General features: G+C 45.0%; 1 protein-coding gene across 11 annotated transcripts in view; it reads right to left on the reverse strand.

Annotated features, from left to right (window-relative positions):
* The window catches only part of ALG9 (ALG9 alpha-1,2-mannosyltransferase), a 122,799-nt gene that overhangs the window by 58,370 nt on the left and 48,687 nt on the right, over nucleotides 1-15,742 (reverse strand). For 6 of the 11 annotated variants that reach the window (XM_037882124.2, XM_043534057.1, XM_043534056.1 and 3 more), the window contains one exon: nucleotides 589-4,951. The exons of the other annotated variants lie outside the window; for them this stretch is intronic. In XM_037882124.2, coding sequence (XP_037738052.2) covers nucleotides 4,828-4,951 — 124 coding nt within the window. In that variant the 3' untranslated portion in view covers nucleotides 589-4,827. Of the gene's footprint in view, nucleotides 1-588; nucleotides 4,952-15,742 lie in introns of those variants that run through there. 11 annotated transcript variants of the gene reach the window in all.

The raw sequence follows: 15,742 nt of genomic DNA on the forward strand, positions 1-15,742 counted from the left end.
TACTGCTTTTTCTCCTTCATCCCTGCATGTCCCCCACCACCAGCCATGATGACCTCATCACCTCTCAGCCTCACCAAGCGCCCTATCTTTTGCCCAGCCACTACCACCCCAAATAGACAATGAAGACACAATGGGATTTTGTGCGTGTGAAGCCAGGCACTACTGATAGTTAACACATTACTGTGACGTCTTGTGTTTCAAACAGCCAGTCAGAATGCAGCAGAGAACCATCAGTCTCTCAAGCCAGATTTCAATGAGTTGTTTCTCCATCCATAGTATCTATGAAGTATCCCTTCCTCATCCTGAGACTGGAAACGGACCAGAGAGTCAAACTCAGATTGTCTGCATGGCAGGACAGAGCACCAACCTGTGAGGCAATGGGTCTGGCCTTGACCCCCCTCTGAGTCCTGGTTCCTGCCTGTGAGTTGCTGAACCTAAGTGACTTGATAAAGACTTGGAAATCAGATGGAAGCAGTTTAGCAATTTGCAGGTTTAATCCTTCACCCGCAAGGCTTGCAAATCACAAGACCTTACTTTTTTTTTTAAATGGGTCATAAATTAACCATATGAAAATTGCCTAAGCCCACAACTAGATCACAAAGTTTAATTTTATTAGGGTCAAAGGAAAAACAAAACGAAAAAATTGTATAAGCACCACGCAAACAATGAAACCTTTTACAAAGGGAAGGCCATCGTTTTTGGAAATCTCTGCAAATCCACATTTCAAAAGCAAGGTAATTTATCCTGAGAAAGCAGGAAGGTGTTAGGAAATCCCAGCAGTCAGTACTGCTCTTTCCCTCCCATCCCAACACTCCCCCACCCCATTACACATGAAGACACAAATTGTGCAGCGCGGCTTCCTCGGGCAGCTCATTCCACTGAATGCATTTATTTAGAAGTACTGTTCTCTTCTCATTATTGATTATTTGCTTAAATGTCAGCGCTGCGCAAAGCCCAACAGCTCTGACCTATGAATTATTAACAGAAGGGAGCCTTAACATTTTCCTATCAGAAAGTTCACCTGTTGCTCTGTATACCCCATGATGAAAGCACCACTAAGAGCAGCGTTACCTTTCCAGAGCAGATGGCCTCGTGTGGGCGTTCCAGATGCCTCTGCGCTGCACTACAGCTTCAAAGGAGCTTCCGGAGACTGCTGTGCTAGGTGGATGTGAGAACATTGCTCCAGCAGGAAAGGAAGTCAGGGAGACCTGAGGTTTCCTAGACTCTACTTTCTGGGCCATATGTGCAGAAAGCAGCTGTAGGGCTGCTAGGCTCTCCCCGGTCCAAGGAAGGATGGTTTGGGGAGTTAAGCCACTGGACTAGGACCCAGTTTGATTCCCATCTTTTCCACTGACTCCCTATATGACCATGGGCTAGTCCTTGATCTCACTGTGCTTCACCTGTAAAATGGGCTAATAAAGCTTCCTTTGTCTGTTTTGGTTGTAAGCACTTCAGGACGTGGGATCGACCAACAAAATTGGGCCTTTATCTTGACTAGAGCCTCTCAGTGCTACCATGAAGCAAATATGATACCACCACCTGTGAGTGTTCCTGGCTTCACCTTCCAACAGATGGGAAATCAACATCTGTTAATATGACCCAAGTGCAGTTCTTCATACAGCAACAGGGTGGTTGCTGCCTTTTTCTCGGAGATGCTGATCACTCCTATTTAATGTGAAGCTGTCAGGGTCCGCAAAAAGGAATTAAAACGGGAAGAAAGGGTGGAGCAGGCACAATAATTGAAAACAGATGTTTCCTGGACTATCTTTTCACAGTAAACATGACAGTAAAGGCTCGGACAGTGAGACACCACCAAAGAGAGGTACGCAATAGACTGTCTAACTGTGTTCCTTGTTTCAGTGTTCCATTTACAGATTGAAACACTGGTGGGGGAAGCAGATAGGATGGCAGTTTTGGTTTAGATTCACTGATGTGACACAACAGAGCCTTATTAAAGGAATGTTAACATGTGGGGTGGGGAAACCATTAAAAAGAAACAAATGGGAGCATTAAGCAGACATTCAGTGTTGACCTGCAACATTGCAGTTTTGTCTCCCAGGCAAATTTACCTAAGACATTTAAGACATTAGTTTACTGTAAAGACTGGGATTTTTAAGAGGGAAATTCCAATGTTGTTATACCAAAGACTCTATAGAGACAGACACTATTTGCACAGGGTAAAAAGCACCCCTCTACAGAGGGCAAGCCCAAATCCTGTATGCCACGTATGTCCCATATAAGCCTTCAAAACAGGATTTTAATAATGCACAGGCTTTGTGCTGCTCCTCTGCACAGGGGAGAATTTCATCCTTAATGTATCAGTCACCCAGGCAACAAAAAGGCATGCAGGGGCTTTTTACCGATCATGCTTTGTACAGTCTAACATTTGCCTTCAATGTAGTGAAGTTAATTAAAAAATAACAAAATGCAAAATCAAAATACTTGATGCCCTTTCACACAGCAACCTCCACCTGCATTTCAACTGCATGTCAATTTAGTCTGGAGTCCCACATGCCATCTTTTCCCCAGCCAAGTGACAGACACGCCATATGCCTTGCTGTTGATCACAACTGGTACACTGTCAACCTGACTAAAGAAACAAGATCTAGAGAACAGGTTTGTATAAGTGTGCTGAATGCTAAGCCAAACTTGGGTGGAGGGAGGTTCTGCACCACCAGCTCGCAGGGTGACTTTTACCTAAAGTAACAAGGTCCTCGGGTGTGAAATTACAGCAAAGCAGAGAAACAACACTTACAGCATTTACAGAGTCAACAAGGCAGTCACTGTGGCATTCAGACCTTAATGAGAGCATTAAGGCTCTGAACTGAAGGCTTGGCCAACCTGCTTTCCCGCTCACTAACCACATGGAACCCTACACATCCACAGCAATAACTAGAAAGACTCCTTGATGTTATCACATATCTGAAGGAAGCCACTTACTAGCTCCCACAGTCGAGGAGCCCAAGAATCACCACCACCTGGCCAAGAGTTTCAGAAGTGACTAGTGATTTGGGGTGACCAATCTGACACACCTTGAAAAAGCCTGTTTCTCAGAACATGCTGAGCACCACATGCATATTGTTCCCTCTCCTTCTCCTCTGGTCCCTGCTGCAGAGAGTTACCTTAAAAAAAAAAAAAAAGTTAAATAAAATATCCGGGGCAGTAACCAGCCAACCCTGCAACTATGCAGGAGGAAATGTAGCCGAGTGGTGACGTAAGCATTTCATCAATACTCATCCCTAGTGAGTGCACGGGACTGAACAGACAAAGGGAAGTCCAGTGTCCTCTACTACATTTCAAATGTAATTTTCCAGATTAAAGCCATGCATGGCTCTCTGAGTGTTGCACTATTTCCTTTCCTGGCTTCTCCAGCTCTGACCCAATAGTGTCATGTTAAATCAGAGCCACACTGCTGCACTGTCTGCCCTTTTGACCTTGGTAGAGCAGCTTGCTCAGCTATTGACCTGCAAACGTGCTGAAAGATACACCTGCCCTACACAGCCACCGGTGTATGCTTTCCATCATATACACTCACCGTTCAACCACCACAGCCCCCCACTTCAGCACTGCATCTCTACACATAGACAAACCTATTCACAGACCATTCTCTGCGCCAGTCTCTCCTACAGCCAATCTCATCTGCTCTCTCTGATGCGTGTGCTATTCACACAGGATGAAATGGGCCATCCACGGGCAGGGCTCCAAGCTTACGCACCACTAAGTTCCATTTAAACCCTCGGAATAGGGCTTAGGTTGGGCACAGTGCTTGTACTGTCTGTCCCTCTGCACTGAGGGAAAGTTCACCCACATTCCCCCTCTCAGACCCCTGCACTGGTTTCTACGAGACTGATGTAATCTGGTTCATAATATAGTACAGGACTGTAAAAACTCAGGTATAGTTCCATACTGCATCATCATTCCGGAGGGTCTTTGACAAAAGGGAACTTGTACGCATCCTCGTAGATTTGGGAAACTGAATCACAATAATTATTAACCCTTTTTACCCATAGATGGTTTCCAGACATTTTACACACTGGAGACAAGAATTCAAACGACATTAAATGTTTCTTTAAACACACACAAACACACACACACACACACAGAGTAATAAATAAGATTAAACGAAGCCCCTGTGTTTTCACAATATCTAGGATCATAACCAGGAAAACAGAACTCACGGCAAATGAAATCACATCCCATTAAAACAGATAACTAACAAAAATCACAGTTTGTTTGAAAGTGCAAGTTTCTCCTTGGAAAGTATCTCCTGGACAGGGAGATCTGAGGGATTTTTCTCTATGGTATGGACTGTCTTGTTTGCTGAGATTCTTAGCATTTCAGAGAGCCATTGCCTCTACTGTGCTGCTGTTTTGGGGGTTTGTTTTTTGTTTTCCCCAAATGCTGTTATCTGCAAATAATGTTTCCTAGGAGTATGCAAGCAGCTATTTAGCAGATGAGGACTATTGAGAGAGAGCGCGGCTGTGAATTTTCCTGGTGCCAGGCAGCACCCGGGTGCACAGTCTAACATAGTCATTTCTTGCTATTCAGTTTTACTCTGCTCTATCTAATAATAATGCAGGTAGGCAGCTGCTGGATTTTCAAACGGTTTCTTACCAATACGTTCTGAAAACGGGTTGTGCAGGCAGAGCAGAGAGGAACAGAACGGAGAGCAGATGATGTACTCTTCTCCGCTGGAGGCTTGCGGAGTGAAATCACTGGGTGGGAAACCTTTATTAATGAATCTTACAAGCATTTTTTTTTTTCTAGGAAGGTTTAAGCAGCTGGCCAACAATATTGGTTGATCCTTTTTGGTCCGCAGGTGTGTCGCTAACCTCCTGTTTTTTTCCTGGCTTGCTTTGACTTCCGGGGTTTAAGGATGGTGTAGTTTGCATACGACGTATGCCGCTCGGACAGGAAAGGGACATAGAAAGCACGCAGCAGCTTTGAAGACCTGAAACCAAAAGGGAAAACAGACTGGTTTTAAAGTGATCATTTAGAAGACATGCTTTGAAGTGCCACAAAAGAACAGCTGATGCCTGGGACTAGGGCCTCGTGTCCGTAATGTGGGGGGAACAGCAATGAGACAGACACACCAGGCTCCATTCTGACTTTTCTTCATCAGTCAAACCAAAGTTGTTTTGTGTCAGGATTACGGGCTTTAGAGCAATCAGCCCTACTAGTTCAGAACTCTTTCCCCACTCTCCATTCCTGCCGTAATGGCAGTGATTATGAAAAGACGGTTACTCCTAGATGTTATGGGCCAAAAGGCAAACAGTTCAGCCATGAGGAGGTTGCACAGGGCAGTCATTCCAAAACTCCCCGCCCCAGAAGAGCAGCAAGGGAGACGCTAACAGGCAATAAGTTAGCTGCTTTGCACTAGGCTTTTCCATTTTCCTAATGTCTACTCATTTTAGGAAGCATGCTCTTCCCCCCTCTCCCGCAACAGAATCCCTACAGCAGAGACAGAAAGAAACCCCAATTGGCTCTAGGGTTTCAGCATACCGCTCTTCTGCCGCAGCATCTCAAATTAGAGACGGGTTGAACCATCCTGTGTCCTGCCAGGTGACTTGCTACAGGCTGTCAATCTTCAGAGGGATGTTTACCCCGACCCTCTTGGGTTGGGAACTAGGATTTAGCAGCAGTACTTTGCTACGACTGGACCAACTGAGCACTTGTGTGAGACAGGCTTGATGGCTGTATCAAATTAGTGTCCTTTTGTTTGGCTAATCGCTGTAGCACTGCTAAATTGGTACATTTTAAGTGCATGTATTCTTCCACTGAGCAGATAACATTAATTCCTTGTTTAAATAAGGAGTGCAAAAATAAGATAATTTCCTTCATCATCAGCGCCGAAAATTCCACTGAGAAGCCATGCAATCTTTAGAAATTGGTGCTGGGGCAAGGGTGTTTCATTCTGAATACCAAAGCTAATTTTAAGACTTATCTCTTTCAGATTACATTGCTGGGAAACCATCAGCCTTGATAGATGTATAACTAATGCCATCAATGCAAATGCCTGCCAAGCAGCAAAAGGCTGGATAAGCAGCAGCAACGGTCAAATCTGTGATTTATAACATGCTGAGAGGCCAGGGACAGCACATAGATCCCGTGTGTGTTATCTGGACACTCCTGAGAGGCTCTATAATTCGAGTAGCTTGCTGATAACACAGCAGAGTTCGTGGAACCAAATGGAATCTTACTAGTGCTCCCTGTGCCGTATTCAATTCACCCTATTTAAGAAAAGGCGGCTGGTGGGTTTGCTTTTGTTTAGAAGCAGCATGAAACCTATTTCTAAACCAAAGATGCAGCTGAAAAACAATGACAGGAACTGCCATTGTGAACATAGGCTCCACGTGGACTCCAAAGGTACTTGGAAAATTCAGTGCGTCACAGTACTTGGGAACAAACGGAGACCACCAAACTCGTGATCTCTTGCAACCTGGAATACAAGTTTCCCGCAGGGAAAGGTATTATTTATTATTTGTATTAAAGTAGGGCCCACAGGCCCCAATCAAGATCAAGCCCCATTTTGCTTGGTACTGTACAAACACCGAGTAAGAGACTGTAAACTTTTCAGGCAGGGACTATCTAAATAGACGAAGGGTATGGGAAAGGGAAGTATCATTATCTCCAGATGGTAAACTGAGGCACCAAGAGACTTGCCCAAGCTCTCGGAGGCAGAGCAGAGGATTGAACCCAGTTTTGCCTTAACCAAAAGACCACACATCCTCTCAACATCCACCATCCCTCTTGTCTGCTTTTAGCCAAGCACAAAGACTGCTCCCCTTTGGGATGTAAAATGAGGCTTACTTCATTTCAGAAGGGAGAGAACCAAAAGTTCCATTCATTTTCTGCAATAACATTTGGGCCCTTTGCAAATTGTAAAGCATCCAGCACGTTCCCAAAATAAAAGAACCATTGGAAATCCTCGTTCCTTGTGAGATCCTGAGCTGCTAGAATGGGAATGTGTTCTAAGCACAATCACTTAGTAGCAAATAACTAGGAGGAAGATGGTAATTTTCATATGTTTTGAACAAGCAGCATTCTTTCCAGCTGTCATTTCTCTGTGCTTGGAAACTGAAGGCCCCCCCGCTCCGTGAAACAAGAATGGCTGGAGGCAAAGGCAACTTCCTCAGAAAGCAGTTCTTGCATTTCCTTCTCCGCGTCTTGGAGCTAACTAACGAACACCATGTCATTACTGCGCTTTGCATTGGCATCTCCCCACCCCGGCAGGCAGCCCACTGCCACCCGAGCCAACAGTAACACAACGCTTGGCAGGCACAAACACTGAGATCCCACAATCCTGAAGCTTGGAGCTCGCTGTTGAGCGGCTTTAGTTTCACTTCATTTCACTCAAGAAAAAGCAATTTCAAGCTGTTCTGGATGCTTGTTAAAAAACAGAAGCATGAAAAATGAGAGTGAGGAAATTGGCCTGCTGAGCTAGGAAAGTAACAGAGACCAGCACAATCCCCCTAAGCTCTGGGCTTGATCAGGGTAGGGGAGACCAGCATGTGTTAAACTGAGGTCATTTTTTTAATTTGCCATATGAAGCTGGGCTAGAGGACAGAAAGGCAGGGGGCAGCCCTGACTGCACTCCTGTGCACACAGTCTGCAGCACTGGAACAGCCTGAAATCATGCAGCCCCCTCCGTACTCATGTCATGCTGACAGAAGCTCGACCACAGAGCCTCTTCCTCTGACTTGGAGCCACGTCGACACAATGGGAGCCCATTTTACCAAGCAGCGGGTGACAGAGAGTCTGATTTTTGAAGCAGCAACACTCAGCAGCTGAAATCCCCAAGTTAGCACCGGCATAGGATCATAAAAATGTAGGGCAGGCAGGGACCCCAAGAGGTCATCAAGTCCAGCCTCCTGTGCTGGGGCAGGACAAGTAAACCTAAACCATCTCTCACAAATGTTTGTCCAACCAAGAGGATTCCACAACCACCCCTGGAAGCCTATTTCAGAGCTTAACTATCCTTATAGTTAGAAAGATTTTCCTAGTATCTAACCTAAATCTCCCTTGCCCATTCCTTCTCATCCTACCTTCAGTGGCCATGGAGAACAATTAGTCACCATCCCCTCTTTATAAGAGCCCTTTAACATAGCTGAAGACTGTTAACAGGTCCCCCCCTCACCCCTGTCGTCTTTTCTCAAGACTCAACATGCCCACTTTGTTTAACCTTTCCTCATAGGTCAGATTCTGTAAACCTTTTAACATTTTTGTTGCTCTCCTCTGGATTCTCTCCAATTTGTCCACATCATTCCTCAAGTGTGGGGCTCACAACTGGACCCAGCACACCCGCTGAGGCCTCACCAATGCCAAGTAAAGTGGGGATAATTACCTCCTGTCATAAATATAAAGGGAAGGGTAAACACCTTTAAAATCCCTCCTGGCCAGAGGAAAAACCCTTTCACCTGTAAAGGGTTAAGAAGCTAGGATAACCTCGCTGGCACCTGACCAAAATGACCAATGAGGAGACAAGATACTTTCAAAGCTGGAGGGGGGGAGAAACAAAGGGTCTGGGTCTGTCTGTGTGATGCTTTTGCTGGGGACAGAACAGGAATGGAGTCTTAGAACTTAGTAAGTAATCTAGCTAGATAAGCGTTAGATTATGATTTCTTTAAATGGCTGAGAAAATACGCTGTGCTGAATGGAATGGATATTCCTGTTTTTGTGACTTTTTGTAACTTAAGGTTTTGCCTACAGGGATTCTCTATGTTTTGAATCTAATTACCCTGTAAAGTATTTACCATCCTGATTTTACAGAGGTGATTCTTTTTACTTTTTCTTCTACTAAAATTCTTCTTTTAAGAAACTGAATGCTTTTTCATTGTTCTTAAGATCCAAGGATTTGGGTCTGTGGTCACCTATGCAAATTGGTGAGGATTTTTATCAAGCCTTCCCCAGGAAAGGGGGTGTAAAGGTAAGGGAGGATTTTGGGGGGAAAGACGTTTCCAAACGGGCTCTTTCCTAATAATAATAATACCGGTTAGACATTTGGTGGTGGCAGCGAAAGTCCAAGGGCAAAGGGTAAAATAGTTTGTACTCTGGCAAAGTTTTAACCTAAGCTGGTAAAAGTAAGCTTAGGAAGTTTTCATGCAGGTCCCCACATCTGTACCCTAGTGTTCAGAGTAGGGAAGGAACCTTGACACCTCCCATGTCTTATCTATGGCACTCCTGTTAATATGCCTTAGAATATTCGCCTTTTTCGCAACTGCACCACATTGTGGACTCAGATTCAATTCGTGGTCCACTATAATCCCCAGATCCTTTCCAGCAGTATTACCACCTAGCCAGTTAGTTCCAATTTTGTAGCTGTGCATCTGATTTTTCATTCCTAACTGAAGTATTTTGCACTTGTCTTTATTGAATTTCATCTTGTTGATTTCAGACCAATGCTCCAATTTGTCGTGGTTGTTTTTAATTCTAATCCTGTCCTCCAAAGTGCTTCCAATCCCTCCCAGCTTGGTGTCATCTGCAAGTTTTATAAATGTATTCTCTACTTCATTATCCAAGACACTAGTGAAAATATTTAATAGGACCGGAGCCAGGACTGACCCCAGTAGATATGCCCTCTCAGCGTGGCAGTGAACCACGCTTTGAAGACTGTCGTTCAACAAGTTGTGCACCAACCTTATCGTAATTTCATCTAGACCACATTTCCCTAGTTTGCTTATGAGCATGTTATGTAAAATTGTGTCAAAAGCCTCACTAAGAGCAAGATATATCCTGTTTACTGCTTCCCGACATCTACAAGGCCAGTAACCCTGTCAAAGAAGGAAATTAGGTTGGTTTGGCATGATTTTTCTCAACAAATCAATTTCAACTATTCCTTATAACCCTATTATCCTCTAGGCACCTACATAAACTGTTTAATAATTTCTTTAATAATCTGTTCCAGTATCTTTCCAGGTATCAAAGTTAGGCTGACCAGCCTATAATTCCCTGAGTACTCTTTGTTCCCCTTTTTAAAAGACAGGAACTATATTTTCTCTTCACCTGTCCTCTGTATCTTTACCCATCCTCCATGAGTTCTCAAAGATAACTGCTAACTGTTCCGAGATTCCTTCAGCTAGTTCCTTAAGTACCCTAGGGTGCAGTTCATCAGGCCCTGCCAATTTGAATCTCTCTCATTTATCTAAACATTCTTTAACCTGTTTTTGATCTGTTTTCCCTATTCTGCATGTCTCAGAGTTATGCAGAAAGACCCTAGCATGTCCTTGTTTCCTATCCCCTACAGCTGTTGACAAGAACTATTCCTCCTTCTACCCCTGCCACCATGTACCTGTTTAAATTACAGAGGTGTCAAACTCATGGCCCAGGGACCAAATACAACCCACAAAAGGTGTTTAAGCGACCCTCATGGCATAATATTCAGAAACTGCACAATCCAAACTTTCCAATTAAAAAAAAAAAAAGTACACTGCTTGCCCAAAAAAGGGTGGCAAAAACCTTCCAAACGGGACCTAAGTGTAAACCACTGCAGTGCTGTCTTCCTGAGTCTGCCGACAGAAACACCAGCTTAGAGAGATGTGAACTTCCACACCTTCTCTTAATTTCCTTGGGATCTCAGTGCCTAGAGCCTAATGGCATTTCAAATGTGAGCAGTAACTAGGAATTGTTGCAGGGAAGGAGTTGGAGACAAGAGAGACAGAGGGAAGACAGAAGAACAGAGGATGGGAGAAGAAGAGAAACCAAGGGCAGAATGGCAAGCAGCTCTTTCCACTGGGTAATGCTGCATGCAACAAAAACGTGCCAAACATAATAAATAATGGTCAATTTAGTTCTTGAATAAAGGCCACATTCTACTCTTGAACTCCATGCAAAGCTCTCATTGACCTCACAAGGAAATCCACTGTGGACCAGGTCGGGTGCGGGAGGGGGGTATTGGGGTGAGAGGACATAGTCCTCAGTCTATGTCCTCCTGTGATGCTTTGTACCTTGGGGGAATACCCAGCACCCCTATGTTCATCCTTGTAAAATGACTGTGTGGTATCCAATGCAAAGTTTGTCATGTTGGGTGTCTTCAGAAGGCTCATGATGCACTGAGCGTGTTTGTTTTAGTGATGTTATAGTAATTGTTACAGTAATGTTATAGGTTATAATTCCATGTATATAGTTATGAGGCTGAAAATGTATCCTCATGGCTTAAAATAAGCCCAGGCAAAAACTCTCCAAGAGCAGAGATGCAGTTCACCCCTCATCAGGGCAGGTATGAGACAAACCCAGCCCAGCCTCACAGGAACAAAGGACACTGGCCTAGGCAGCAACAAAAGAATCTATTAGAGTGAGTCACCCCCATTCGTTTGGTCAGTATGGGACTGCGATGAGGTAATGCTCACCTGACCTGGAGGGGTGGGCGCAAAGCCAAGAGGGAAGAAAGGACATGATAAAAGGGAGAGACGTTTGCCATGCTCTCTCTCTCTCTTCCACCTACATCTACAGACACCACCACCAAGCGACTGAAATGCTGATCAAAGGGGAGAGCCTGGGTGAAAAGTAACCAGCCAGCCTTCGGTGAGAAGCATCCAAGTTTGTAAGGGCGCTGAAAGTGTTACGATCAGCTTAGAATGTGTTTTGCTTTTATTTCATGTCACCGAATCTGACTTCTTGTGCTTTGACTTATAATCACTTAAAATCTATCTTTATAGTTAATAAATCTGTTGGTTTATTCTACCTGAAGCAGTGTGTTTCGTTTGAAGCGTGTCAGAGACTCCCCTTGGGATAACAAGCCTGGTACATATCAATTTCTTTGTTAAACCGCCAAACTCATACAAGCTTGCAGCATCCAGCGGGCATAACTGGACACTGCAAGACGGAGGTTCCTAGGGGTTGTATCTGGGACTGGAGATACTGGGTAGTGTCATTCGGTTGCACAATCCAAGGAGCAATTTACAAGCCAGAGGCTGTGCGTGAACAGCCCAGGAGTGAGGGTTTTCACAGCAGAGCTGGCTCCCAGAGCCAAGGATTGGAGTGACCTAGCAGATCACCGGTCTGGATAACACCAGAGGGGAATGTCACACACCCCACCCCCCACTGCATGGACCATAACTGAATGTGGAATTCAATTCTCTCTGCAGAGTGAATTTGACATCAGGCCTCTAGGGTCTTTAGATCAAGGTGGTGTTTGTGCCCACCAGAAACGTGGGGGTTCTAATACACATTTGCTAATGGAGACTGCTGGATCTGCAGGCTGTTGTAGGATCTTATTAACAGAATTAAGAAAGTGGAAAGGAGAGAATTCACATTGACTCCAGTTATCCAGCCTGAAGGATCCAGGCAAAAACTAAATGAGGGACCCTAGAAAAAAAAAAAGAACAGCTTTGACACCAAGAAATCACAGCTTGGCTCTTAAGAGGGTTTCCCCAACAAGGCCTGTCTCTTCAAACCACTTACTTTTGCATGGCAGGTGGCGGCACCTATGTATCTGGCCCTCGATTATGAGCTGAGCTTTCATGTTCATTAAGCAACAACCAGTTTCTAGCTGAAGGGCACTTTGTACAATAAGACACTGAAGCACAAGGCTGCTCTGTGCTAAATAGCCACACGCACTAAGTCAAGTCTCAGAGGCTTTGTCTACAACAAGGAAAGCGGAAGTTGTAATTCACTGCTGGTGCAGTTCCATTAGAAACTTAATTTAGACAGGGCTCAAGCATCTTTACCATCTGTCACCTCACCCAGAGCTTCTAAGACAACGGGTGATATATGAAGGGTGGGGGGAAATGGATGCAACTGAATCTGTACCATTTTCATATATATTTGTTTCTCTTTATTTGTCCACCTGGAGTTTGTGGGTGTGGCCTTGATCAGTACAGAGCTCCCATTCAGCAGGCCACTAGCTAGATCAAACCCATGAATTGTTACTCTACAGTAGAGGACAAAGGGTCTAATCCGATGCTCGCTGAAGTCAACGAAAAGCTTCAACTGACTTCAATGGCCATTGGATATGGGCCCCAAGTGTGAATGTCTATGTGTGTTTTCCCCTCCCGCTTCAGAGATTTGTCTTGTTTTGGGGGAAGAGATTAAATACTTTAGGAAAGAAAAAGCTTTTTTGCTAACACACCTGGCTGCCTGAATTTCACAGATCAACTGAAGGTCAAATGCCTGCCAGAGACTGCGTTTCTGAAGTTAGCACTAGTAGGAAGAGGGAGAAGGTAATGGAGGAGAGAGGGAGAAAGGAAGCACAGTTGGAACTTTGCCACAGATACAAGGGTTGGGATATTCTGGTTATCTCTGCACACGGAGTTCAGGAGCAGATGCATAGCCATGAGCGAAGCTGTCTGTGCCCTATTGCAAACCTATTAACATTTGCACTTCTTTGAGGTGTAGAAAATTCCACCTTGACCATGAACTTAAAGGAAATAACTATTTTTTTTAAAAGCTTCATACTGGATATTAAGAAAAGCAGCATTAAATGGCATAGGGGAGTCTCTTACCTATCAAACAAGGGATATAATATTTTAGCACAAGGTGACTGTATCACTAATCTTGTATTAAGATTATTTTACAATGGAAAACATAAGGGCAAGAGCAGGAGTGCCTGGAGCTAGCAAACAGCTCAGCCTAAAGAGCCAGAAAATATATGCTTCTTAATTGGGAGCTTTAATATATTTCCCCTTTTCTATGCCAGAATGGCAGCACTCAGCCAATACAGAATTAAATGGACCTGGACAAAGCAGCTGCCTGAGTAGCATAATTAGTTGGTGGCTCCGAGTGCTCTCTAATTCAATTAGCAACACCATTTATCAGAGGGAGCTGAGATTTACATTTGCACTTGCTGACGTCAATGTGAGAATCGCAGCGAGTCCCAGAAGCCTGCAGTTCAGCAGGCATGAATTGAGCTGCTGGGGTCATTTATTTTCAAAGAATAAGAGCTGGAGTTGGAAGGGTTTTTAATGTGCCTCGCTCCATGGCCCTGCGCTGCAAACCTGTAATCTGAGCTGATTGCTGCTTCCCTCACAGCTCAGCTCGAGGGGATGCCTTTTTTTTTTTTTTTTTTTTAAAGCTGTATTTTAATCATGCCTTTTACACTTACTTCATGTTTAGCAAGGGCTGCTTCAGAATTGTTTGTGTGGAAGCAGGTGCCGGATTTGATACACACGTCATGGCACCGGGCTGAGGGCAGGGAAAATGCTCGGAAATGAGCAGTTTGGGTTTATAAAGGAGGATCCTGAAACACCTTCTCTGACCCTATGCACAGGCCCTTGTGCATATATTTGCACATGGGCTTTTCTGCACAGACTTTCCCGTGCTGCACTCAGTCGTGCAAGATTTTACACGTGTAGAGTTTGCAGGTGAAACATAGGCAGCTCCTCTCTGGAAATAGCCCATAACTGTCAATAGCCCTGCTTGAGGCGACCATTTTATAGCCAGATGCTCTGAAACCCAGCCGGACAGGAGACCACCACCCTCTAGTGACCTGCTAGACAAGACGAGGCTAAGCACGGCACACACACATAGCTCATGTCACCAGAACAGATTCATCAGCCAGCTGCCTGCGCTGTCTCTACTCTGGGGAGCCTGTGCCTTCCACCAGTTCCAAGTGCCTTCAGGGCAGAGTGGCAGGAGGGAGGTTGCATTCGATTCAATTAAAGCTTTCTGTGGGGGCATTCACCTAACCTGCTGGAGCTCCTACAGCCCACGTCACTGCTCCTCCTGTGTGGCGAAGTTCCCAGTCCAGATAATTACCCTCTCAACTGCAGCAGGGACAGCACGAATTGGATTTGTCACTTCAAACAAATAAACAAGTAAATTCTGTGCCTTCAGGAGCAATTGCCACAGCTTCTCACCACCAGGGAGGATGCTGGCACCCAAGATAGCAGACCTTTGTGATCTCTCACATTGCTCCCATCGGCACTAATTCACAGGACTGGTTAAAAAACATGCACTGCATCCCTTGAGTAGTCCCTTGTTGCATTGCTCTGGTGCCTACAGCGACATTCCCAGCTGGCATAGAGAATGGGCGAGATGAGACACTCGCATTACTGGCCAGATCTGTTCCCCAGCAGGCTTGGCGATCAGCAAGACCAGGCATATTATGTCCAAGGCCAGAGGGGGCGAGCAAAGGAAAGGCTACTTAAACAGCAGGCAACGTTGCCACAGAGTCGCAGGCAGTAGGACCCACCACGTGCGCCCTCTTCGCAAAGGGGAAAGTGTAAAGTGGATGCTCCACAAACGGCAGCGGAATGTAGGGGCCACACTGGGGTCTGCAAGGTGGAATGGACTCCATCTCTTGGAGACATTCAACCCTCAGCAGATAGGTCTGCAGCCTAGGTTAGCAATTAGCTCACCAGCCAGCTGGTAAGAACCCAGCTCCAGTCCTGAAATGAGCTAGTATCTAACTGGAGAATCAAGAGCAAAAGCATGGTGCTTCATAGCCACTCCACTGGTATTATAACGAATGCCTATAGTATGAGCCAAACAATACTATCTATCTAAGGAACATGTCTGGCGTCTAAGCACATCTCAATCCGTAACTTATTTATCCTCACCACACCCCTATGAGGCAGGGCAATGCTATTCTCTCCATTGTACTAATGGGAAACCGAGGCACAGAGGCTAAGTGACTTGCCCCAAGTCACACAAGAAGTCTCTGACAGAGCAGGGATTTGAACCCCGCTCTCGCAAGTTCCAGCCAATGCCCTAGCACTTGAACCATTCTTCCTCTCTGATTGGCTTATGACTGGGAGGTTAAGATGTAAAAACTTTACAAGCCAGCAGGACAAAACCAAGAGCTTTA

Source organism: Chelonia mydas, chromosome 22 (assembly GCF_015237465.2).
Source record: "Chelonia mydas isolate rCheMyd1 chromosome 22, rCheMyd1.pri.v2, whole genome shotgun sequence".
NCBI lineage: Eukaryota > Metazoa > Chordata > Testudines > Cheloniidae > Chelonia > Chelonia mydas.